Here is a 26,266-nt window from a genome sequence, read left to right on the forward strand (position 1 = left end):
GACAGATCGTTGCGTGTGGACGGGCCTTTAGAGTTCGTTTCCTGATGCTGAGATAAGATTTAATGGTGCAGAACATGGAGGTAGAATAAGGGGAGATGGCGCTACAGACTTGCGCTGTACGTTGTTTTGAAGGCAGTGGGCGGGGCCTGCCGCCATCTTGGATCCCCCAAAACATTAGCAGACGAGTGTTTACAATTGCTTCTTGTTCGTTATTTATGTCGTGTGCACGTGATATTTGTTTTATATAGTAAATGTTACTCGGTTTTAGTGAACAACACAGCATAAGGAACGCAACTTCAAACGTTTTTCTGGTCTTAAATGCGTATTCGATACAGTAATACGTAAAAATATTACGCTTCTTGCCTCAGTACTGTAATTCCTTTTTGTGTATACACTTAGAATAACCGAGAAGAGACGTATGTGCTATGAAAAGCGTGCTTTTGTAATCCATTTCTATTCACTTTCATTGTGTTTGTGTCGATAATTGATAAAGCCAGAACTCCAAAAACAATGATTGATAGTTTAGAGGCACCGATTTGTATTCGTTGCATTTTCAAGTCAAATGCAAATTTTAAATGTTCACGTTTACAAGAAACTTACCTTATTTCCTTTGGTGTCCCATAGATGTATGCAGGGATGATATAAACAAGCCAGCTGTCATGTCAACAAAGTGAAAAATACGTTAAATTACGAAGGAACAGAACTGAATTTAATATTGTCAGGCCCATTGCAATTTCCACATCTGCTTTCTTTTTAAATTGTACCTACCAAATGACATTCAGCGTGGCAAAGAACAGAAATTTACAGGGTAATACGACAACACAGTGATTAATGTAATGATCTAAGCCTGGACTTCGATAGGGAACTTTGCTTTAACAAATATGTAACCATTTAAGTACTTATAATTTAACCACTGTAACAGGTGTTCCACACATTTTACTGAAGATTTAATTAACTATATGTAGTTACATTAGCTTTATATTAAATTATTGCATTTTAAAACATTAGTCCCCATTTCCAGGATATTTCTTGCCAGGACTTTTCAGTTACTTCAGAATAACCACACAGTGAAAACCAAGTGTAATGCTCACTTCCAGACAGCTCTTCGCCTTGGATTGATAGAAATCTAAAGTTAAATCACAGAAATAAAACCATACTGTAAAACTTTACAGTGCATCAGAATTTCAAGTATATATAAGAAAATAGCGCTTAAATAAGTCCACTTACGAATGAAATGTGATTTGTTTAAACTTTAGACTACAATCAGAGCGATTAGTACACCCGTGAGCGACGCAGGCCCGGCATTTTTTATCAAAACACTTCACGACTACACGGAATCAAACCACCAGAAGCGAATGTTTTGGGGTAGCTAACATGGCGGACCTTCTCTTGGGTCGGCTTCAAGTTTGTGACGTCATGACAACTCCTCTTATTTTTACCTCCATGGTGCAGAATTCCAGGTCTCTAATGCCGTGACACCACAGTTTCTCCAATAATATTCTGTGGTTTACAGGAACAAATGCCTTGCTCTACTCCACTAGTATGGCTTCAGTAATATAATGTGGATTCAGTAGAGAAACCAACAAATAGCTCTTTGTTTGTATCCTTTATTTTTACCTCCATGTTGAATCCATCAGGCGTGCGTATCATACTATGACGGCCCACAGGAACTATGTAAACAAAAATATACCTCTTTGTTCTGCAATGATGTTAAGCGTTAACTCTGGCGACAACGATTGACGTACAAGCCGTGTTGTTGCTGTTTTGAGTGTAAGGTTGCACGTAAACCGGATCGTTACGTAAATAAAACTAGGGAAAAGCCGTAATGTTGTTATGTAGTATGACATGTTGCAAGAATGCAATTTTCAGAAAAGTCGTGTCAATTTTCGTGTATTTTTATGCGTCCGGAGATTGTTTCCTACATTAACTCGCTCAAGTCATATGACCGCAGTTGAAAGATGACGGATATGGAAACAGAGTCTACTCCTTTACTTTTTAGGCCGCAGCAGGGTGGACCTTTACCATGGGACCCCAGAAGAAGCCGAATTGCAGGCGTTGTCGTTTTGATAACTTTGACTCTTGAACGGCTGGCATTCTATGCGCTTGTAGCAAATTTATTTGTTTTCCTAAGTCTTGGCGGGTGGTCACCGCGTGCAGCGATGACAGCTGTGCTGATGCTTGTTGGTGTTGCGCATTTTTCAGCTGTTGGTGGCGGATGGTTGGCGGATGCTCTCATTGGGAGGTACTGGGCCTTAGTAACCGGGTTAGCGTTGTATACCTTAGGTTTTTGTTTGTTGGCAACCGCCGCAGCGGGTTTGCTGTGCGTAAGGGATCCAACTAAACCACACTGCCTGTACGAGATGTATGCAATATTAATTGCAATAGGCATTGCAGCCGGGACAGTTCGAGCAAATTTTCCCTCCTTTGGAGCTGAGCAGGTAAGTGATAATCAGATGTTGCTTTGGAGAGGAACTACAGAAAGAACTATATTACAAACTACCCTTGGATGTGTCTTGAAGTTTCTTATTCACTGTAATTTTGTGTATTGTTGTAGGTCAAGTATGGGGGAACAGATTCTTTGAGGAAGTTCTTTAACTGGTATTACTGGTGTGTCAATATTGGTAGCCTTTTGGGAGTTGGTGCACTGTCTTATGTGGCACTAGATATGACCCATGGATTTCTTCGTGCCTTCATCGGCACATCTGCCTGTCTTGCTCTAGCATTGGTGCTCTTTGCTTGCGGTAGACCGTATTATTTAGTGCATCGTCCTGCTGGGTCAGTGCTCAAGAATATTCTCTGCATACTGCGTGAGGCAATTGTTGGACGTTGTCACTTACGCACTACGAGTATTCAAAGGTGAGCAACCGTATGTCTGCATCCCTTAAGTCTTATCACAGATTAACGTAGTGAATATGGTAAACTAAGTAGAGAAGTCTGAAATGTGTAAAAGAATCAAGAGATTGTAGACAGTAGGCTCTTGCTGTTATGAATGATATTAAAGATATGAAGTGTGAATTTTTTTTCAAAGATTCATGTTCCTGCAGTAGCCTTTATGAACTGTTATTTGATGTGGTGGGCATATAGAGTCCCAATTATTTCCTTCATTAGATGCTGGAGCTATCGTCCCTATTTGCAGTGATTTCATAGCACATCATTCATTATAATGTGACAAGTAGCAGTATTTTATTTACAGTAGTACTAATCGTTTGTGGAGGCTTAGTATTCAGCCATATATTTTATAGTAAAAATGTTACAATGCAATAAGTTACGACCTCTGGTAGGCTTACTTGTAGTATCATTACCTTCTTTTGATTAAGCTGTTTCATTTTTATAGTTCTCCTGTTGTTGGGAGGCGATCACAGCGTAATCTTCCCTCGCCTTCATGGCTGGACTATGCCAAAATCCGATATGGTGGAACTCATCATGATTCTGCTGTAGAAGATGTCAAGAGACTAGGAGCTATCTTGTTACTTTTTGTTTGCCTTTCTCCATACTGGCTAGTATTTTTTCAGGTGAGCATTCGCTGCACTGTTTATTTCAGTTGTATGAGTAAGCAAATCTACTTATTCTTTATGTAGTCCGATAGTGCTTTTATACCTGGATCAGAATAACAAAATGATTGACAGCTAGTTTTTTTATGGGACAGCAACCATATCAACAGCCAATTGCATCATGAGTTTGGTCACATCTTCTGTCCTCTGCACAGTTGTTATGTTGCTCTCCTCCCTCAGTTGCTGTTTAGCAGTCAGCTGTGGATGACAGTCGTGGTCTGCAACATAATTATGATTTGTTATTGTTTCTCTGTCTGGTATGTATCTTTAATAGAATGTGTGGAGCTAACTGGCAAATTGCTTTGCAGCGCCTTAACATATAACATATAAACACACTCAGTATGGAACTGCACAGCTGCCACTACTGGAGCCACATTTTGCTACTGCATAACAGTAAACTGACAACATCCCACCTTCCATGCTCAGCTGTCCATCATTCATTATTCTGATCCAGGTATAGTGGTAATCATTAAGGAACACACATGTAATTTATGTACAGTGATGTAAATAACAGAGCATTTAATTGATTTTGCCATAAGCTACATAACAGCCTGTTACATAATGTGATTACAATTTTGATTCACACCCTGTGTATACCCCCGCCCCATTCTCCCCGCTCCTTCTCAGATATCCTTGTCTGTCTTCCCCCTTTTCTCCAACTGCCAATACTGCAGTGTGATGGGGTGCACAGTTTTCATAGAGGGGAGGGGTAGCACAGAAAACTCTCTCATAGGTTCATTTATTGTTACCAGAATGAAATTAATGTTGGTTTCTGTGTCGCACACAAGAACCCAAGATTTGGGAAGGAGGAGGGGGGGGGGGGGAGGACACTAAGGAAAGTGTATAGAAGTGTAGAAGGGGAATATATTGGAGTTCTATGTACAGTCAGTGACTTTTTGCCCTGATCTCAGTGATGCATTGTAGCATAAGCTTGAAACACAGCAAAACTGTTACTGCTCTGCTGATGCTGACAAACCACAGAAATCGTTCATAGAATGGACAAGGCGCTGTTGGCTGATAGTGAAATGAACAGCTGTAATTAAGTTCGGGTTTTTCAGCATATCTCTCCCTCACATGGGTCAAGCAAACCATTGACCTCTTCTGCTGCCCTTCTTTGTATGTGTTCAGTATCCCTGTTAGCCCTGTTTAGTGATATGTAAGCAGTTTCCTTTGTAGATTGACAGTGTTTCCCCAATATTGTGCCAATGAACCCAAGTCTTACCACCTTCTTTACCTACAGCTAAGTCCATGTGATTGTTAAATTTAATATCCGTACAGACCATTACACCCAGGTACTTCTAAGAGTTGACTGATTCCATTTGTGGCTCATTGATATTGTAGTCATAGGGTGCTACAATTTTGTTGTTGTTTTGTTTTGTGAAGTATACACAATTTTACATATATGTATGTTTAAGGCAGTCTTTGTACCACTTTGAAGTTTTATCAAGATCTGACTGAATATTTGTGCAGTTGTTTTCAGTCAGCAGTTCATTGTATAAGGGGCAATCAAATGAAAATGAGGCAGATGACAAAAAAAGTATGTAAACTGTTCATTATTTTGAAAGTGATCACCGTTGCTGTTAATACATTTAGTCTACTGACAGACAAGTTAGTCAGTGCTGTCATGGAAAAATGTTTGCTTGTGCCTGCAGAGCCACCATTGCTCCCAGGTGTGCACCTCTTTGCCCAAAGTAAATCTACAAGAGGCTGATTGGAACTGTGTGGAGGTTGTGTAAGGGCTCCTTAGCAAAACTCGTGCAGCGTAGTCTTAACAACCTGCCAACACAATGCCCACCCACACGCTGCCAAGGTTGATTAGACTGGGAAGCGCTTATACATCCTTCATATAGCCCCAATCTCTTAATGTTCCAGCGTAAAGTCAAATGCTGGCACACCAGTCGGGAACATTAGAGCAGAGAGGGCCATGAAAGATCCAGCCAATTGCATGCGTACTGAGCTCTCTCTAGGATGATAATGTGATGCCAGTGCCCTCTATGTGAAGAGAACATAAGCGCTGCACCTGACTGGCCGCCCAGTTCTACAGCAGCAAGTTCAAGAATAACATCGAGACTAGTCATTTCACTTCTACTGTGTAGCATTGTCTGTCCTGAAGGGATTTATTATTTTGTCCATTGCCCTTCACTATGGACACATCTGTTTAACATAAAGTTAAGTGTTGTAATCATTTCCTTTTGTAATGAAACTCTTTAATATGATTTGCTTGAATTGTTGTCTAGTGGTCCGAGAAGCAGGTTTCCTAGATACCCCATTTTTGACAACTAGGTAGAATACAGCACTCCCCATGTGATTTCCATGTTATTGGAGTCTTGAAGAAAGAAATTCGTGTCCGTCAATATACTTTGGATTAAGGATATAAGCACAGTTCCACAAACATTTTTCCGTGAAGTTATTGACCATCTTGTCCATTGTGGGATAAATGCATTAATGGCTATGACAATTACTCTTGAAATAATATACAATTTACTTAACTTCTTTCTAGCAGTCGCATTTTCATTTGCCTGCTCCTTATAGATAACTTCACTATTTGAAAATAAAAAAATCTGAAGTTACTATTAATATCGTCGGCAAGATCATTAATGTATGACATGAACAGCAAGGATCCCAACACATTTCCCTGGGGCACACATGAAGTTAATTCCACATCTATTGATGACTCTCCATCCAAAATAACACACAGCTTGTCACTGCCAATGAAACTTCAGTCTAGTCACAAATTTCATTTGATACCCTCAGACTTCAAGAAAAATATAATAATTCCAATCTCAAAGAAAGTAGGTGTGAAAATTACCAAACTATCAGTTTAATAGGTCACGGATTCAAAATACTAGCACTAATTCTTTACAGACGAATGGAAAAACTGGTAGAAGCCAACCTTGGGGAAGATCAGTTAGTATTCTGAAGAAATGTTGGAACACGTAAAGCAATACTGACCATACGAATTATCTTAGAAGAAAGATTAAGGAAACAAACTAGCATTTCTAGACTTAGAGAAAGCTTCTGACAGTGTTGGCTGGAATACTCTTTTTCAAATTCTAAAGGTTTGCAGGGGTAAAATACAGGGAGTGAAAGGCTATTTACAATTTGTACAGAAACCAGATATAAGAGTCCAGGGGCATGTAAGAGAAGCAGTGGTTGGGAAGGTAGTGAGACAGGGTTGTAGCCTATCCCTGATGTTATTCAATCTGTATATTGAGCAAGTGGTAAAGGAAACAAAAGAAAAAATTGGTGTAGGAATTAAAATCCATGGAGAAGAAATAAAAACTTTGTGGTTTGCCAATGACATTGTAATTCTGCTGGAGACAGCAAAAGACCTGCAAGAGCAGTTAAATGGCATGGACAGTGTCTTGGAAGGAGGATATAAGATGAACATCAATGAAAGCAAAACGAGGATAATGGAATGTAGTCGAATTAAATTGGGTGATGCTGAGTGAATTAGATTAGGAAATGAGACAGTTAAAATAGTAAAGGAGTTTTGCTATTTGGAAAGCAAAATGACTGATGATGGTCGAAGTAGAGAGGATATAAAATGTAGACTGGCAATGGCTAGGAAAGCGTTTCTGAAGAAGAGAAATTTGTTAACATTGAGTATAGATTTAAGTGTCAGGAAGTCTTTTCTTAAAGTATTTGTATGGAGTGTAGCCATGTATGGAAGTGAAACATGGACGATAAACAGTTTAGACAAGAAGAGAATAAAAGCTTTCGAAATGTGGTGCTACATAAGAATGCTGAAGATTAGATGGGTAGATCACATAACTAATGAGGAGGTACTGAACAGAATTGGGGAGAAGAGGAATTTGTGGCACAACTTGACTAGAAGAAGGGATTGGTTGGTAGGGCATGTTCTCAGGCATCAAAGGATCACCAGTTTAGTATTGGATGGCAGTGTGGAGAGTAAAAATCATAGAAGCAGACCAAGAGATGAATACGCTAAGCAGATTCAGAAGGATGGAGGTTGCAGTGGTTACTTGGAGATGAAGAAACTTGCACAGCATAGAATAGCATGGTGAACTGCATCAAACCAGTCTCTGGACTGAAGACCACAGCAACAACCCCGTACAATCACACATTTGATAATAAATGTAGGTGTGGTTGTGGTGTCACCGCCAGACACCACACTTGCTAGGTGGTAGCCTTTAAATCGGCCGCGGTCCGTTAGTATACGACGGACCCGCGTGTCACCACTATCAGTGATTGCAGACCGAGCGCCGCCACACGGCAGGTCTAGAGAGACTTCCTAGCACTCCCCCAGTTGTACAGCCGACTTTGCTAGCGATGGTTCACTGACAAATTACGTTCTCATTTGCCGAGACGATAGTTAGCATAGCCTTCAGCTACGTCATTTGCTACGACCTAGCAAGGCGCCATTATCATTTGCTATTTATCTTGTGATGCATGTACCGTCAGACCGATGTTCGCCAATTATGGATTAAAGTTAAGTATTGCAGAAGCTACGTACCTTTTTTGTTAGTCTCTATTCCTTTAACTGTTCCAGATCTCATGCCAGCCGGCGTGAGCTTAAACGTGTGCCTTTCGGCTTCCTCTCCTAGTGGCTTGGCTGTCTTGCCAAGTCACAACAGTGGTAATGAGTTCAATGATTTCCAGAAGTCAAGAAATACTGCAACTGTGTGACAATCTTCATCAAGTCTTTCAGAACGTTATTTGAGAAAAGTGCAAGTGGAACTTCACATGGTTGATATTTTTGGAATCCACACTGTTTTGCATGGAAGAAGTCAATCTATTTCAGATACATAATTAGATTTGATTTGAGAATATGTTCTAAAATTTGTTGACAAATGGATTTCAAGGCTATTGGAGGGCACATATTTCTTGAAATTTTTCTCAGTGGATAGAATATTCTATCATCTTTTGAGTGTGCATCTGACATGCTATTATTTCTTCTTTGGTTCATGCTAGGTGGTCTAGAGGTTCCTGCGTGATCATCACAGATTTTGCTGAAATTTTATGTGAACAGTTGCGTATGTTTCCAGTAAACATTGGTAAAGTTTCACAGTCACTAATTCAATACTTCTGGAGATATAGTTATTTGTTTGACCCTGTAGCACAGCTGCCAACAGTGCGCCCATAAGTTTTCGGCAAGTTTGATACATATATATCTCCAGCAGTATTCTCTTGAAAGAAACAAAACTGGGCCATCTTGTGCAATGTTTTGCACTCTCATAAGTGAAATAATAATAAAAAAACTCTGAGGAATTTCAGTGTGGATCATTTGAAACAAAATCAGTAGGGAAAAATATATGTTAAAGAAAAAAATATGAAGTTTAGCTTTCTATATATATTTGGAAGTAAATGTGGGAGAAACCTGATATATTGGACATGTAAATTTACCACTACAGGGTCTTAGAATACAAAATTTCATTCTCCTACTGCTTTCCAGTAGTTTACAAATTGAGGGCAAAGAAAAGCATTTTTTGCTGGTTTTGGCCCACTTTTGCAAGAAAGTCTCCTGGACGCTCTTCTAAACCATTTTCATTAGCAAGACTACGTTCCAAACCACTTAAAGCCTAGATTTGGTTTTGCAATGTAAGCATATAATGCCCTAAAAAACAGTGGCGAGGTGGAGGTGTATTGAAAATGGGCCCATATTCTGCTGGTTGGTTGGTTGGTTTGGGGAAGGAGATCAGACAGTGTGGTCATCAGTCTCATCGGATTAGGGAAGGATGGGGAAGGAAGTCGGCCGTGCCCTTTCAGAGGAACCATCCCGACATTTGCCTGGATTGATTTAGGGAAATCACGGAAAACCTAAATCAGGATGGCCGGACGCGGGATTGAACCGTCATCCTTCCAAATGGGAGTCCAGTGTCTAACCACTGCGCCACCTCGCTCGGTCCATATTCTGCTGGCACTCAAATTAAATTTGACATCTTTTAGTAATTTCCATAATTTTTTAGTACTTTATGGCAAAGGGAATATCAAAAGCTTTGATGACTAGGAAGTGAGATAAAGTCCGAATAACTTGAAACTCTTCATAAAAGGCATGTCTTTTCCACAGTTTATCATAACAAATTTCAGGCTGTTTTTCTGCTACAACTACAGAACCAAATTAGTTACAAACTTCCCAGTTTAACTGTGAATTACCAAGGTAGTGGAGATCGTGGTAGTAAAACTGTTGCAGAACAGCTGCAGCACATCATATAAATAGCCTTCAGGTTTTACACCATTGTCACATTGTGGAAATTTTGATGAATTTCGTACCAGTCTTCATGACAGTTTTTGGAACGCTTTTGTGTTATAGAGAATTATTAGAACATATTTTCACTGTGTAATGCTATTGATGTGCTGGTTAAATTGCTGTTTAAGGTCTGGTGTATTGAGTGTTAGCATTGTTTGAGGTTTGTGTGCAACGTTAGTGTACTGATGAAAAATTGTATTAATGTGTTGCTATAGTCCTTGGTGGCTTAACTGCTGCTGGTTCATTTTAAAGTGAGAAAACTAGAATTCCCATCACATTAGCGGCCACATTCGATAGCTGTGCAATAGCAGCTGTGGGTGGGTTTCTTTCCACACATTGCCAAGCCTGATAAGAGTTTCTTTACACAGGATCTATAAGTATCAGAGACCAAAGCTAGAAGAGGTCTTTTTAAGGTTCTTAAGCTTATCTTTTACATCAGTCCTCTTAATTGTTTTACAGGTTTCATTAATTTGCTGTAGAATATCATGAGGACAAATATATTGCTGGCCAGATGATGTCACTGATGGGATTATTTGCAAATAAATTTTGAAAAGCAAAACTAAAAAAACTACATTTTTGAAATATGATTATCTCAGATTATTAGAGCCACAAAAGAAGAGAGAACTATTTTTTATATTGGATTCTTTATTCCTTTTCATTTTCTATAAAAGGAATTTTGTACAGCTGAGTGGTGTAGAGATGTCTAAAAAACAAAATTGCCAACTTATTTGCAGTTTTTCTGGCTCAAGCTCATTTTCTAGTCATCAGAACTTTTGATACTGTCTTCCACAAACAGTACTCAACAATTGTAGTACACGATAAAAAGAGTCAGATTTAATTTGAGTATATGGCCCCAGTTTCAATGCACCTCCACCTATATTACGATACACTCGCACTGCAAAACCAAATCCTGATTTTAGATACTTTAGAACTTGGGCTTTCTAATGAAAATGTTTAAAAGAGTTTGCAGAAGACTCTTTTTTCATAAAAGTGGGCATTTTTATAAACATCGTCAGGTTTGTCCTCAGTTTGCAAACCACTGTAAAGCAGTAAGGGAATGAAATTTTAAATTCTAAGATCTTGTATTAGTAAGTTGTTATGTGCAAAGTTTCAGGTTTATTCTGAAATTACTTCTGGAGATACAGAAAGCTAAACTTCACATTTTTTCAAGTACCTATTTTTTCTGTCAACTTTGCTTCAATTTATCAATATGAAAATTTCTCAGAAAATCTTTTTTTAATGTTTTGCTCACGAGAGTGCAAAAAGCCGTGCATGGTGGCATTGTTTTGTTTCTTCCAAGAAAATATTTCTGGAGATATTATATCTCGAAGTTACCGAAAGATTATGGCTGTAATGGTGGTAGCTGTGCTGTATGGCCAAACAAATGACTTATCTCCAGTAGTATTGAATTAGTGATATTGAAAGTTTACTAATGTTTATTGGGAACATGTGTGGATGTTCACACAAAATTTCAGCAGAATCGGTGAAAGGCAGGTGAGAACTTTTTCCGAAATAAAAAAAATTTGACATGGAAAGGCCCTCTTCTGATGTTTCAACTTTTCAGCTGTTAGTTAGACAGCCATATTCAAGGTGAGTTGGTAACACAGTTAAAATCACTTGACACAAGACTGTGGAGTAAATGTATGTTTGCTTCTCTTACATTTGCAGCAATGTTAGAATTAACCTCCTGTAATACTCCTTGATTTCCCTTTGTAAAGGGACATTTGAAAAGGGAGTTCAGCATTTGTCCTTTTGGTTTGTTACCCTCAATTTATATTCTGGTGTCATCCATGAGTTTCTGGACACGAACTTTGGTGCCATTACCAGCCTTTGGTATGACCAAAATTTCTTGTGTTTCTGTGAGAGATCTTTCAGCGATATTCTGCCATTGGCATGTACCAACATGTCTTGCACCTCCTGGGTCCAGGCAACCTTTTCATTTTTTATGGTGTCTTATGGCAATTTTCCCATTCTTGTAGGGGAACTCTGTGCATTGTGACATTGTGAAGAGAGGTGCGTGCATCGAGCAGTTGCTTCTGTATCACAAAGTGCTGTGCTGGCAGGGGGGAGGGGTTGTCTGTATGGCATGCCTGCTCACTGATTGTTGTTGGCCAGCGTTGAAGTGGTGAGTGATTTACTGCACTTGACCTGGTATATATGTTGTTGCGATCCACAATAATTGACAGTGACCACTGCCATTTGCACAAGTGTTACCCGCGAGATATTAGTCTGGTGGTGGTGATTCCCCCCGGTTACAGATACACCCTTGACATGGTGGCACATGAAAAGACCAGTACCTGGATGATTTTGGAAATGGAATGTTCCATGCATCTCACACCTACATCGTTTGTTATTGTTGTGGTCTTCAGTCCTGAGACTGGTTTGATGCAGCTCTCCATGCTACTCTATCCTGTGCAAGCTTCTTCATCTCCCAGTACTTACTGCAACCTACATCCTTCTGAAACTGCTTAGTGTATTCATCTCTTGGTCTCCCTCTACGATTTTTACCCTCCATGCTGCCCTCCAGTGCTAAATTTGTGGTCCATTGATGCCTCAGAACATGTCCTACCAACCAGTCCCTTTTTCTTGTCAACTTGTGCCACAAACTCCTCTTCAATTCTATTCAGTACCTCCTCATTAGTTATGTGATCTACCCATCTAATCTTCAGCATTCTTCTGTAGCACCACATTTCGAAAGCTTCTATTCTCTTCTTGTCCAAACTGTTTATGGTCCATGTTTCACTTCCATACATGGCTACACTCCATACAAATACTTTCAGAAACGACTTCCTGACATTTAAATCAATACTCGATGTTAACAAATTTCTCTTCTTCAGAAACGCTTTCCTTGCCATTGCCTCTCTACTTCGACCATCTTCAGTTATTTTGCTCCTCAAATAGCAAAACTCCTTTACTACTTTAAATGTCTCATTTCCTAATCTAATACCCTTAGCATCACACGACTTAATTCGACTACATTCCATTATCCTCGTTTCGCTTTTGTTGATGTTCATCTTATATCCTCCTTTCAAGACACTGTCCATTCCGTCCAACTGCTCTTGCAAGTCCTTTGCTGTCTCTGACAGAATTACAATGTCATTGGCGAACCTCAAAGTTTTTGTTTCTTCTCCATGGATTTTAATACCTACTCCGAACTTTTCTTTTGTTTCCTTTATTGCTTGCTCAATATACAGATTGAATAACATCGGGGAGAGGCTACAACCCTGTCTCACTCCCTTCCCAACCGCTGCTTCCCTTTCATTCCCCTGGACTCTTATAACTGCCATCTGGTTTCTGTACAAATTATAAATAGTCTTTCGCTCCCTGTATTTTACCCCTGCCACCTTTAGAATTTGAAAGAGAGTATTCCAGTCAACATTGTCAGAAGCTTTCTCTAAGTCTACAAATGCTACAAACGTAGGTTTGCCTTTCCTTAATCTATTTTCTGAGATAAGTTGTATGGTCAGTATTGCCTCACGTGTTCCAACATTTCTATGGAATCCAAACTGATTTTTGCCGAGGTCGGCTTTTATCAGTTTTTCCATTTGTCTGTAAAGAATTCACACTAGTATTTTGCGGCTGTGACTTATTAAACTGATAGTTCGGTAATTTTCACATCTGTCAACACCTGCTTTCTTTGGGATTGGAATTATTATATTCTTCTTGAAGTCTGGGGGTATTTCGCCTGTCTCATACAGTGTGCTCACCAGAGGCTAGAGTTTTGTCAGGACTGGCTCTCCCAAGACCGTCAGTATTTCCAATGGAATATTGTCTACTCCCGTGGCCTTGTTTCGACTCAGGTCTTTCAGTGCTCTGTCAAACTCTTCATGCAGTATTGTATCTCCCATTTCATCTTCATCTACATCCTCTTCCATTTCCATAAAATTGTCCTCAAGTACATTGCCCTTGTATAGACCCTCTGTATACTCCTTCCACCTTTCTGCTTTCCCTTCTTTGCTTAGAACTGGGTTTCCATCTGAACTCTTGATATTCATACAAGTGGCTCTTTTTTCTCCAAAGGGCTCTTTAATTTTCCTGTAGGCAGTATCTACAGGGTGTTTAAAAAATGACCGGTATATTTGAAACGGCAATAAAAACTAAACGAGCAGCGATAGAAATACACCGTTTGTTGCAATATGCTTGGGACAACAGTACATTTTCAGGCGGACAAACTTTCGAAATTACAGTAGTTACAATTTTCAACAACAGATGGTGCTGCAAGTGATGTGAAAGATATAGAAGACAACGCAGTCTGTGGGTGCGCCATTCTGTACGTCGTCTTTCTGCTGTAAGCATGTGCTGTTCACAACGTGCAAGTGTGCTGTAGACAACATGGTTTATTCCTTAGAACAGAGGATTTTTCTGGTGTTGGAATTCCACCGCCTAGAACACAGTGTTGTTGCAACAAGACGAAATTTTCAACAGAGGTTTAATGTAACCAAAGGACCGAAAAGCGATACAATAAAGGATCTGTTTGAAAAATTTCAACGGACTGGGAACGTGACGGATGAACGTGCTGGAAAGGTAGGGCAACCGCGTACGGCAACCACAGAGGGCAACGCGCAGCTAGTGCAGCAGGTGATCCAACAGCGGCCTCGGGTTTCCATTCGCCATGTTGCAGCTGTGGTCCAAATGACGCCAATGTCCACGTATCGTCCCATGCGCCAGAGTTTACACCTCTATCCATAACAAAATTCAAACGCGGCAACCCCTCAGCGCCGCTACCATTGCTGCACGAGAGACATTCGCTAACGATATAGTGCACAGGATTGATGACGGCGATATGCATGTGGGCAGCATTTGGTTTACTGACGAAGCTTATTGTTACCTGGACGGCTTCGTCAATAAACAGAACTGGCGCATATGGGGAACCGAAAAGCCCCATGTTGCAGTCCCATCGTGCCTGCATCCTCAAAAAGTACTGGTCTGGGCCGCCATTTCTTCCAAAGGAAGCATTGGCCCATTTTTCAGATCCGAAATGATTACTGCATCACGCTATCTGGACATTCTTCGTGAATTTGTGGTGGTAGAAACTGCCTTAGACGACACTGCGAACACCTCGTGGTTTATGCAGGATGGTGCCCGGCCACATCGCACGGCCGACGTCTTTAATTTTCTGAATGAATACACTCCTGGAAATTGAAATAAGAACACCGTGAATTCATTGTCCCAGGAAGGGGAAACTTTATTGACACATTCCTGGGGTCAGATACATCACATGATCACACTGACAGAACCACAGGCACATAGACACAGGCAACAGAGCATGCACAATGTCGGCACTAGTACAGTGTATATCCACCTTTCGCAGCAATGCAGGCTGCTATTCTCCCATGGAGACGATCGTAGAGATGCTGGATGTAGTCCTGTGGAACGGCTTGCCTTGCCATTTCCACCTGGCGCCTCAGTTGGACCAGCGTTCGTGCTGGACGTGCAGACCGCGTGAGACGACGCTTCATCCAGTCCCAAACATGCCCAATGGGGGACAGATCCGGAGATCTTGCTGGCCAGGGTAGTTGACTTACACCTTCTAGAGCACGTTGGGTGGCACGGGATACATGCGGACGTGCATTGTCCTGTTGGAACAGCAAGTTCCCTTGCCGGTCTAGGAATGGTAGAACGATGGGTTCGATGACGGTTTGGATGTACCGTGCACTATTCAGTGTCCCCTCGACGATCACCAGTGGTGTACGGCCAGTGTAGGAGATCGCTCCCCACACCATGATGCCGGGTGTTGGCCCTGTGTGCCTCGGTCGTATGCAGTCCTGATTGTGGCGCTCACCTGCACGGCGCCAAACACGCATACGACCATCATTGGCACCAAGGCAGAAGCGACTCTCATCGCTGAAGACGACACGTCTCCATTCGTCCCTCCATTCACGCCTGTCGCGACACCACTGGAGGCGGGCTGCACGATGTTGGGGCATGAGCGGAAGACGGCCTAACGGTGTGCGAGACCGTAGCCCAGCTTCATGGAGACGGTTGCGAATGGTCCTCGCCGATACCCCAGGAGCAACAGTGTCCCTAATTTGCTGGGAAGTGGCGGTGCGGTCCCCTACGGCACTGCGTAGGATCCTACGGTCTTGGCGTGCATCCGTGCGTCACTGCGGTCCGGTCCCAGGTCGACGGGCACGTGCACCTTCCGCCGACCACTGGCGACAACATCGATGTACTGTGGAGACCTCACGCCCCACGTGTTGAGCAATTCGGCGGTACGTCCACCCGGCCTCCCGCATGCCCACTATACGCCCTCGCTCAAAGTCCGTCAACTGCACATACGGTTCACGTCCACACTGTCGCGGCATGCTAGCAATGTTAAAGACTGCGATGGAGCTCCGTATGCCACGGCAAACTGGCTGACACTGACGGCAGTGGTGCACAAATGCTGCGCAGCTAGCGCCATTCGACGGCCAACACTGCGCTTCCTGGTGTGTCCGCTGTGCCGTGCGTGTGATCATTGCTTGTACAGCCCTCTCGCAGTGTCCGGAGCAAGTATGGTGGGTCTGACACACCGGTGTCAATGTGTTCTTTTTTCCATTTCCAGGAGTGTATTTCGATGATCGTGTGATTGCTTTGGGCTATCCGAAACATACAGGAGGCGGCGTGGATTGGCCTCCCTATTTGCCAGACGTGGACCCCTGTGACTTCTTTCTGTGGGGACACTTGAAAGACCAGGTGTACCGCCAGAATCCAGAAACAATTGAACAGCTGAAGCAGTACATCTCATCTGCATGTGAAGCCATTCCGCCAGACACGTTGTCAAAGGTTTCGGGTAATTTCATTCAGAGACTATGCCATATTATTGCTACGCATGGTGGATATGTGGAAAATATCGTACTATAGAGTTTCCCAAACCGCAGCGCCATCTGTTGTTGAAAATTGTAACTACTGTAATTTTGAAAGTTTGTCTGCCTGAAAATGTACTGTTGTCCCAAGCATATTGCAACAAACGGTGTATTTCTATCGCTGCTCGTTTAGTTTTTATTGCCGTTTCAAATATACCAGTCATTTTTGAAACACCCTGTATCTTACCCCTAGTGAGATAAGCCTTTACATCCTTACATTTGTCCTCTAGCCATCCCTGCTTAGCCATTTTGCACTTCCTGTCGATCTCATTTTTGAGACGTTTGTATTCGTTTTTGCCTGTTTCATTTACTGCATTTTTATATTTTCTCCTTTCATCAATTAAATTCAATATTTCTTCTGTTACCCAAGGATTTCTACTAGCCCTCATCTTTTTACCTACTTGATCTTCTGCTGCCTTCACTACTTCATCCCTCAGAGCTACCCATTCTTCTTCTACTGTATTTATTTCCCCCATTCCTGTGAATTGTTCCCTTATGCTCTCTCTGAGACACTCTACAACCTCTGGTTTAGTCAGTTTATCCAGGCCCCACCTCCTTAAATTCCCACCTTTTGCAGTTTCTTCACTTTTAATCTACAGTTCATAACCAATAGATTGTGGTCAGAGTCCACATATGCCCCTGGAAATGTCTTACAATTTAAAACCTGGTTCCTAAATCTCTGTCTCACCATTATGTAATCTATCTGAAACCTTTTAGTATCTCCAGGATTCTTCCATGTATACAACCTTCTTTTATGATTCTTGAACCAAGTGTTAGCTATGATTAAGTTATGCTCTGTTTAAAATTCTACCAGACGGCTTCCTCTTTCATTTCTTATCCCCAATCCATATTCACCTACAATGTGTCCTTCTCTCCCTTTTCCTACTCTCGAATTCCAGTCAACCATGACTATTAAATTTTCATCTCCCTTCACTACCTGAATAATTTCTTTTATCTCATCATCATGCAGAGCTAGTTGGCATATAAACTTGTGCTACTGTAATAGGTATGGGCTTCGTGTCTATCTTGGCCACAATAATGTGTTCACTCAGCTGTTTGTAGTAGCTTACCCACACTCCTATTTATTTATTCATTATTAAACCTACTCCTGCATTACCCCCATTTGATTTTGTATTTATAACCCTGTATTCACCTGACCAAAAGTCTTGTTCCTCCTGCCACTGAACTTCACTAATTCCCACTATATCTAACTTTAACCTATCCATTTCCCTTTTTAAATTTTCTAACCTACCTGCCCGATTAAGGGATCTGACATTCCACACTCTGATCCGTAGAACGCCAGTTTTCTTTCTCCTGATAATGACGTCCTCTTGAGTAGTCCCCACACGGAGATCTGAATGGGGGACTATTTTACCTCTGGAATACTTTACCCAAGAGGACGCCATCATCATTTAACCATACAGTAGAGCTGCATGCCCTCAGGAAAAATTACGGCTGTAGTTTCCCCTTGCTTTCAGCCGTTTGCAGTACCAGAACAGTAAGGCCATTTTGGTTAGTGTTACAGGGCAAGATCAGTCAATCATCCAGACTGTTGCCCCTGCAACTACTGAAAAGGCTGCTGCCCCTCTTCAGGAACCACACGTTTGTCTGGCCTCTCAACAGATATCCCGCCATTGTGGTTGCACCTACGGTACGGATATCTGTATCGCTGAGGCACGCAAGCCTCCCCACCAACAGCAAGATCCCTGGTTCATGGGAGGGGGACCTACAACCCAACCACATCCAAAAAGCACCGAATTGTCCGTTACAGGGTCTGGTGGTAACCCAGTCATGTGATAGGCCAAATTATTCTGTATGGCAACATGAATACTATTTCTCCAACATAATGGTGATCACTAATTCAGTTGCTCATAAGTGCGGATATAAGCAGTTTGAGGAACAGAGGAAAATATTGATCTTGATGATGGCGATAGGGGGGGGAGGGGGGGGGGGAGCAAGAAATGGGACTGAAATCAGAGACATATGACTAGAAAGTGGACAGAGAGAAATTAAATACTAGGACTGGTAGGAATTGAAACTGGGATGGTGATGGAACTCAAATATACTTTTGGAGTGACAATGATCAGTTGTACAGCTCAGAGAAATGATGTTGGCCTGGGAGAAGGTGTGCTTGTATTAACACGATTCACGTTGTCCGTCGCACTTCACATAGTGTAGACCGGGAACTGTCTGCTAGGCATGCCCGATGTAAAACTGACTGGGCACGGCCCGTGCTGCCTGAGTTGTTGTTTGCTGGCAGAGGGCGCGGACGAATTCTCACGTGCCCTCTGGTGGACAGGACTTTAATTGCAGCAACTACCGTCCGTGACATGCTGTGCTGATGTGCGCCTCCCGCGATCTTTCTGGTGGCTACTGCACTCCTCCTCCTTCGGGGGGTGAAGCCACTGTGATCCACTGCGTCGGAAGGTGGAACGTCATGCAGTAGCGATGACCTCCACGTCTATTTGAATGCTGGAGTCGGGGGGATCTGCCAACCCTCGAGCCGGAACCTTCGAATACAGTTGGAAGTGACCCACACGAAGAGGCCCGCGACGTCCCACCAACGGAGTCCGGGACATAACGGGCGACAAGCTGTCAAACTCCTGATCCCGTTCCACCTTGGGAGGGGCAAGACCCAGTGACAGGGACGATGGGGAAGGCACGACCACAGGTGAACCAGCCTCCTGAGAAACCGGGTCTGCGAGGGGGGCCAGCTTTTGTCGGGGCATCCCTAACGACAGCGATGCCGGTGCTGGAGCTCCTGGAGGCCGCCAAGGCTGAGAACCATCGCAGTGTGGCAGAGTCACAGGTGGGAGGGGCGGTAGCGTCCCCTGAGAAAACAACACGGGTACCGGCAGTGGGGAAGCCGGCACCTGAGGGGTGGGAGGGTGGCTGCCCAAATGTGGACGTAGCTGATTTTGGTGATGACGTACCTTCCAGTTCCCCGCCTGCAAGGTATAGAGCCGGTGGCCATTGCGGCACAGGACCACCGCCGGTATCCAACGTGGATTGCGACCAAACCAACATGCCCAGACCGACATACTCGGTGGAAAGCTGGGTAACCCGTTTTGTGAAGACTGGCGAGGACCAGGCCAGAGGAGGTGCAGCAGAGTCCTTGGTTGGCGCCCGTGGAGGAGCTCTGCGGGGCTACGTTCTCCCATTGGTGTGGTCCAGTATGCCGTCAAGAAAAACGTCAACGCCTCATCTGCGTCTTAAATGACCGCACCGTGCGCTCGGCTTCCCCATTCGATTGTGGATGAAAGGGGAGAGAGCAAAGGTGCCGAATACCGAAGCGCCTACAAAACTCGTGGAAGGTCTGCGAAATAAACTGAGGTCCATTGTCCGATACCAGGGTGACTGGCAGATCTTCCACAGAAAAGATTTTTGCGAGTGCTTGGATTGCAACTTCTGAAGTGGTTGAGGGGCAACGAACCATATATGGGAATCGGGAATAAGCATCAATGACAATGAGCCAAAAGCCAATGAGAAACGGGCCCGCAAAATCTATGTGAACACGTTCCCATGCCTGGGTTGCAGGCGGCCATGAAGACAACACTGACCTGGGAGATGCCTGTTGGCTCGCACACTGGGAACAGGCGGCCACCAAGTGCTCAATTTCTCTGTCAATACCCGGCCAGTACACATGTCTGCGAGCCAAGGTTTTAGTACGGGAAACACCCCAGTGCCCCTCATGTCTAACGTGAGGACCTCCATTCGCAAACTTGCTGGAACAACCATGCGAGGAACTGTATCATCGGTAGCCAGAAGGCGAACTCCTTCCAAGACTGGGAGGTGGTCTCGTAGAACAAAATAATTACAAAGAGGGTCCGAGGCCCGGCCTGGAGGTCAGGACGACCACCCCTGCTGAACGAGGCAAACTACTTGCCAGAGAGCTGGATCAGCTGCCGTTTCCCTGGCGACTCTAGAACTAGTGATCGGGAAGCCATCAACCGCTTGGCGGGACGCCACATCCAAATGAAAACAAATAATCTCCTCCCGATCGAACTTAGGATCTGGGCCCACCGGAAGATGAGAAAGAGCGTTGGCGTTGGCATGCTGTCCGGTAGGGCGAAAATGAATGTCATAATGGTACTTAGAGAGGAACAAGGCCCAGCGCTGCAGTCTGAGGGCCGCCCTATCCGGAAACTGAGAGGCGGGGCCAAATAACGATATTAATGGCTTATGGTCAGTGATTAACTGAAACTTCATGCCATACAAGAAAGGGTGAAACTTGGTAACAGTGTAGACAATGGCCAAAGCCTCTTTTTTCCACCTAGGAGTAATGGGCCTGCGCAGGACTAAGAGTTTTAGGTGCAAACGCCAGTGGCTGCTCGGAGCCATGCCAGTTGCGATGGGCCAGGACCGCCCCCACCCCATACTGCGAAGCATCTGTAGCCAGGACCAACAGCTTATTGGAGTCAAAAGTAGCCAAACAAGGTGCTGACGTGAGGAGGCCCTTCAACGAGGTGAACGCTCGCTCGCATGCAGGTGACCAATCAAAAGGAACACCCTTGCGCAGAGGGCAGTACAGGGGGCGGGCTATGGTGGAAGCCCTGGGAATGAACCGGTGGTAATAGGCAATCTTGCCTAAAAAAGCTTGTAACTCCTTCAGCGAAGCGGGCCGCGGAAGGTCGACGATACCTTGGACCACTAGGTGGCTGGACGCCGTGGCGAGAGATGGTGTAGCCCACATACTCAATGGACGGTTGGAAGAAGTTCAACTTACATAGGTTGCAACGCAGGCCCACGGACCTGAATTTGAGAAAGAGGGTTCGAAGGTTGTGCAAGTGTTCCTTCATGCTGTGGCCTGTGACAATTATGTCGGAGAACAATTCATCAGAACGAGGCAAGGAGTAGGTGTCCACCACCAATTGGGAATTAATGGTGGCCTTGAAATCGCCACAAAGACGTAATTTCCCCGAGGGTTTCCTGACAATAACGAGGGGCGAAGCCCACTCACTAGAAGAAATGGGAAGAACGACCTCGAGGGCTGTCAGCCGGTCTAGCTCTGCTTTTACCTGAGGGTGGAGAGCCAAGGGGATCTGCCTCGTGCATAGAAAATGTGGGCGAGCTGATGCCTTCAACGTTAAGTGAGCTTCAAAGTCTGAAACACGCCCCAGGCCCTCCTCAAAATATCCTTAAAGTCAGAGGTCAAAGATTCCAATGACTGATAGGAAACGTCTTCGGAGACCAACTGTATGGTGTCTGCGATAGAAAAACCGAAAGCTTGAAATGCATCCAATCCAAAAAGATTAGCGGAGCTCGCATCACTGACAACAATGAAAGTAAGAGGCCGAGTGACTGATTTGTAAGTAACGTCGGTAGTGAATTGACCCAGTAGGGGAATGAACTGTTCACCATAACCGTGGAGGCACCGGTAAACTGGCGCCAATGGGGGCGACCCAAGGTTGGAGTAAGTTTGTGCATTCAACAAGAAAACTCTCGTGCCCGTATCTACTTGCAGTTGTAATCGGCGCGACCGAACCAACACCTCGATAAAGAGAGTGTGTGCCGATGCATCGGGAGCCTGGCCCGATGAAACTTCCTGAATGTCAACATCCGTGTCCTCTGTACCTGCTTCCTTCAATTCTTTTGAGGCTGAGTGGCAAACTTTACCAATGTGTCCTTTTTTATTACATTTGCGACAAATGGCCCAACGCTGGGGGCACTCTGACCGATCATGATGTATATAGCACGACGCACAGGACGGTAACAGGGGTCGGCGGCCGGAACTCTGCTTACACGCTGTGCGGGAGCGGCCGTAACGGCCGGATTGTACCGCTCGCACGTCATCCACCCCGGACACAGTGGACACGGCCGCGCCATCCTGAACCGCTGCAATGTCGCACCACGCTTGCAACTGTTGACCTGCGGCGTGAGAGACTTCATACGATTGAGCAATGGACAGGACTTCCTCAAGGGAAGGGTCTTCAAACTGCAGGGCCCATTGCCGGACCTCCCTATCAGGGGCTGAACGAACAATGACGTCTCACACCATAATGTGGGCATACGACTCTCGCGACTGCTCTGTGACAAAATAACACTTGCGACTAAGACCGTGCAGGGTAGTGGCCCACGCCCAGTAACACTGATGGGGCTGTTTCTTGCATTGATAGAACTTACCCTAGCCGCCACAACATGCGTGCGACGGCGATAATATGAAGACAGCAATGAACACAATGCGTCGAAAGACAAGGACGAGGGTTCCTGCAATGGCGCTAGCTGCCACAAAACTTGATACAGCAAGGGAGATTTCCAAGACAAGAAAAGAGCACGACATACCTCCGCATCGGCAACATGAAATGCCTGGAAATGCTGCCGAAGGCGATGTTCATATGCGTCCCAATCCTCCACCATCTCGTCATACAGCGGAAAGGGAGGAGGGAATGGCGCTGGAGCAGACTGTGTGGAGAGCAACGCCTGAAGTGCTTGTTTCACGGTTGCCATGAGCTCCGCTGCTCAACCAAAACCCGCACTAAATCCTCCATGCCGTGGATAAGCTGCGAAACCGGAACGACGACACAACACGCGAAAGAACGACCCTACTCATCACCAATTGTGTATTAACATGATTCATCTTGTCCGTCACACTTCACATCGTGTAGACCAGGAACTGTCTGCTAGGCATGCTTGATGTAAAACTGACTGGGCACGGCCTGTGCTGCCTGAGTTGTTGTTGTTCCGCCGGCAGAGGGCACGGCAAAATTCTCGCGTGCCCTCTGGTGGACAGGACTTTACTTGTGGCAACTACTGTCCGTGACACGCCGTGCTGATGTGCGCCTCCCGCGATCTTCCTGGTGGCTACTGCAGTGCTCATCAAAATTTTATGTCCTACAGTGTAACTTTGTCTATTATTAGCCATGTTCAGATTTGAAGTAGTCATCCTTATCCCTCCCAAGTAGCAGTTCCACCTCCTTGTGAGCCCATTTGAGTATCCTAATTTATTTAAAGGTTGTTGAGCGAGACAGCAACCTGTCGGAAATACTTTTAAAAAGCTTTATTTCATTGTCGTGGCCAGTCTGTTTCAACAGTTGCATATTGAATAACAAGTACAGAGTTAAACAATACCAGGGTGGAAAAAATAATCCTATTTTACCATTATGCCATTTATCTTCCCAACCATTGGACACAAGACCTATTCCACACACATTGTCAACATAACCAATCCCACTGCTAGGAGTGGCACATTCTGTTGTCTGAAGGCATGTCCATCTATGTCAATAGATATATCATGTATATCAACTTTGCTTCAACCACTGGAAAATGTTTCTTTGTGCACAAGATCACAAAACAGCTGCCATTGCCAAACTTCTGCAAGGGGCAAAATCGTCACTGCCCATTTAGACAGGTCACTCATCATAGTGTAGTGCATTTAGTGACTGTCTCACAAACCATGCTGTCTAGAGTCTTTGTCATCTTCTCCTTTACCTCTTCAAATCAGTTATGTTTATAATCCTTTGTGTTACGCCTCACTAACTTGCTTTGATCTTCCACTATCGCCTTCAGTTTCACGACCTTCACATGGAACTTTATGATAGTTCCTTTGAGTACACTGATGGCTATCGGACTGATTGTGGTGTTGGGTGTGCCTTCGTCATTGGCACTGACATTTTTCGGTATCAGCTTCCAGAAGACTGCTCAGTATTTACAGCAGATCACTTCGCCCTGTATCAGGACATGTGGTAAATCTGGCAACACAGACTTTTCAATTGCATCATCTGCTCCCTCTCTTAGTGCCCTTAAAAGTTTCGCTGTGCTGTACACTGTCCATCCCTTAGTGCAACGGCTCGAGGAAAGCTGTCACTTGCTCACTCTTGATGGAGCCTCTGTTGTGTTTTGTGGGTTCCTGGTCACATTAGCCTGGTAGGAAACTAGGCTGCTGACGCTGCTGCCTAGGCTGCAGTCCTTTTACCTCAGTCCACTAGTTCTTATGTGCCCTCCAATGATCTCTGTGTTGCTGTCTGTCGGCAGGTGGTGTTACTTTAGCATCACCGCTAGTCCTCCCTTCATGGCAACAAGTGCTGGGTTGTGAAGCATCTTCCAGTGACTTGGATGACCTCCTCTTGGCCCTCTTGCCGTGAAGAGATCATTTTAATTAGGTTGCATATTGGGCACTGTCTTTTTAGCCATTGCCATTTGTTAAGTGGTGCACATTGCACTCAACTTTCGATGGGCCGCCATTTCCTGATGGAATGCCCCCCCCGCCCCCCCCCCCCCTTTTTTTTTAACTGCTTTTGTTCTCGTTTGTGTTTGCCATCTGAGTTATTGGCCATTTTAGCGAATGACATGCGTTGGGATTGATATGTAGTCATGTTTAACTCCTCTCTTTGTCTTTGTGTTCCACAGTTTTGACATGGGTACCCCTCTACGGTGTTGCCAACCCACCAAAAAAAATCACATTATGATCAAGTACACTTATTTATTAAACATGCCTCGTAATATGGTATTGAAGGCATTGACAGACAAGGGTTTCATTATTGAGGCAATACTCAAAAGGGAAATATGCAGCGCATGTGGTTAACCTGTAGTGAGATGTTTGCCTTTGTGTGTGGATGGCAAACTTGTTGTATATAAAGTACACCAGTGGAAAGAAGCAATCAAAACCTTCACTGTGTGTTAACAATGGCAATGTTATTGACGGCAGCATCAGTAAAACTGAGTTACTAAAAGTGTGGCTCTCTGAGATCCCTTCACAAAAGAAGACAAAGTAAATACTTCAGAATTTGAATCAAGAATAACTGCTAACATGAATAACTTAGAAATACATATTCTTGGTGTAGTACAGCAGCTTAAAACATGTAAGGAAGACAAGGCTTCTGGTCTAGATTGTACACCAGTCGGGTTCCTTTTAGGGTATGCTGATAGACTAGCTCTGTACTTAGCAATTGTATACAATTGCCCGCCCATAGAAAGATCTGTACCCAAAGACTGAAAAGTTGCACAAGTCACACCAATACCCAAGAAAGGAAATAGCAGTAATCCACTGAATTACAGACCCATATCACTAACATCAATTTGCAGTAGTGTTTTGGAACTTATACTGTACTTGAATATTATCAATCACCTCGAAGAAAACAATTTACTGACAAATAGTCAATGTGGATTCAGAAAATTTCATTCTTGTGAAACAATTAACTCTTTATTCTCATGAAGTAACGAGTTATATTGACAGGGGTTGTCAAATTGATTCCATATTTTTAAATTTACAGAAGGCTTTTGACACTGTTCCTCACATCGACATCTAATTAAATTGCGTACATATGGAGCATCATCTCAGTTGTATGACTGGATTAGTGATTTCCTGCCAGAAAGGTCACAGTTCATAATAAGTGACAGAAAATCAATTGAAACAGAAGTAATATCTGGTGTTCCCCAAGGAAATGTCATAGGCCCTCTGCTGTTCCTGATCTACATAAATGATTTAGGAGACATTCTGAGCAGTCTTCTTAGATTGTTTGCAGATGATGCTATCATTTACCAACATGTAAAGTCATCAGATGACACAAACGAGTTCCAGAATTATTTAGACAAGTTGTCTGCATGGTACAAAAAATTACAATTGACTCTAAACCATGAAAAGTGTGAAATCATCCACATCAACGCTAGAAAGAATCCACTAAATTTCAGTTACATGATAAATCGCACAAATCTAAAGGCTG

General features: G+C 43.7%; 1 protein-coding gene across 1 annotated transcript in view; it reads left to right on the forward strand.

Moving 5' to 3' along the window:
- The first annotated feature begins 1,516 nt into the window (after positions 1-1,516).
- Positions 1,517-26,266, forward strand: part of LOC124711609 (solute carrier family 15 member 4-like) — a 67,179-nt gene continuing 42,429 nt past the window's right edge. The window contains exons 1-3 of the mRNA XM_047241773.1: positions 1,517-2,438; positions 2,555-2,856; positions 3,335-3,512. Coding sequence (XP_047097729.1) covers positions 1,959-2,438; positions 2,555-2,856; positions 3,335-3,512 — 960 coding nt within the window. The 5' untranslated portion in view covers positions 1,517-1,958. The remainder of the gene's footprint in view (positions 2,439-2,554; positions 2,857-3,334; positions 3,513-26,266) is intronic.

The sequence above is a fragment of the Schistocerca piceifrons genome, chromosome 8, assembly GCF_021461385.2.
Source record: "Schistocerca piceifrons isolate TAMUIC-IGC-003096 chromosome 8, iqSchPice1.1, whole genome shotgun sequence".
Classification (NCBI taxonomy): Eukaryota; Metazoa; Arthropoda; class Insecta; order Orthoptera; family Acrididae; genus Schistocerca; species Schistocerca piceifrons.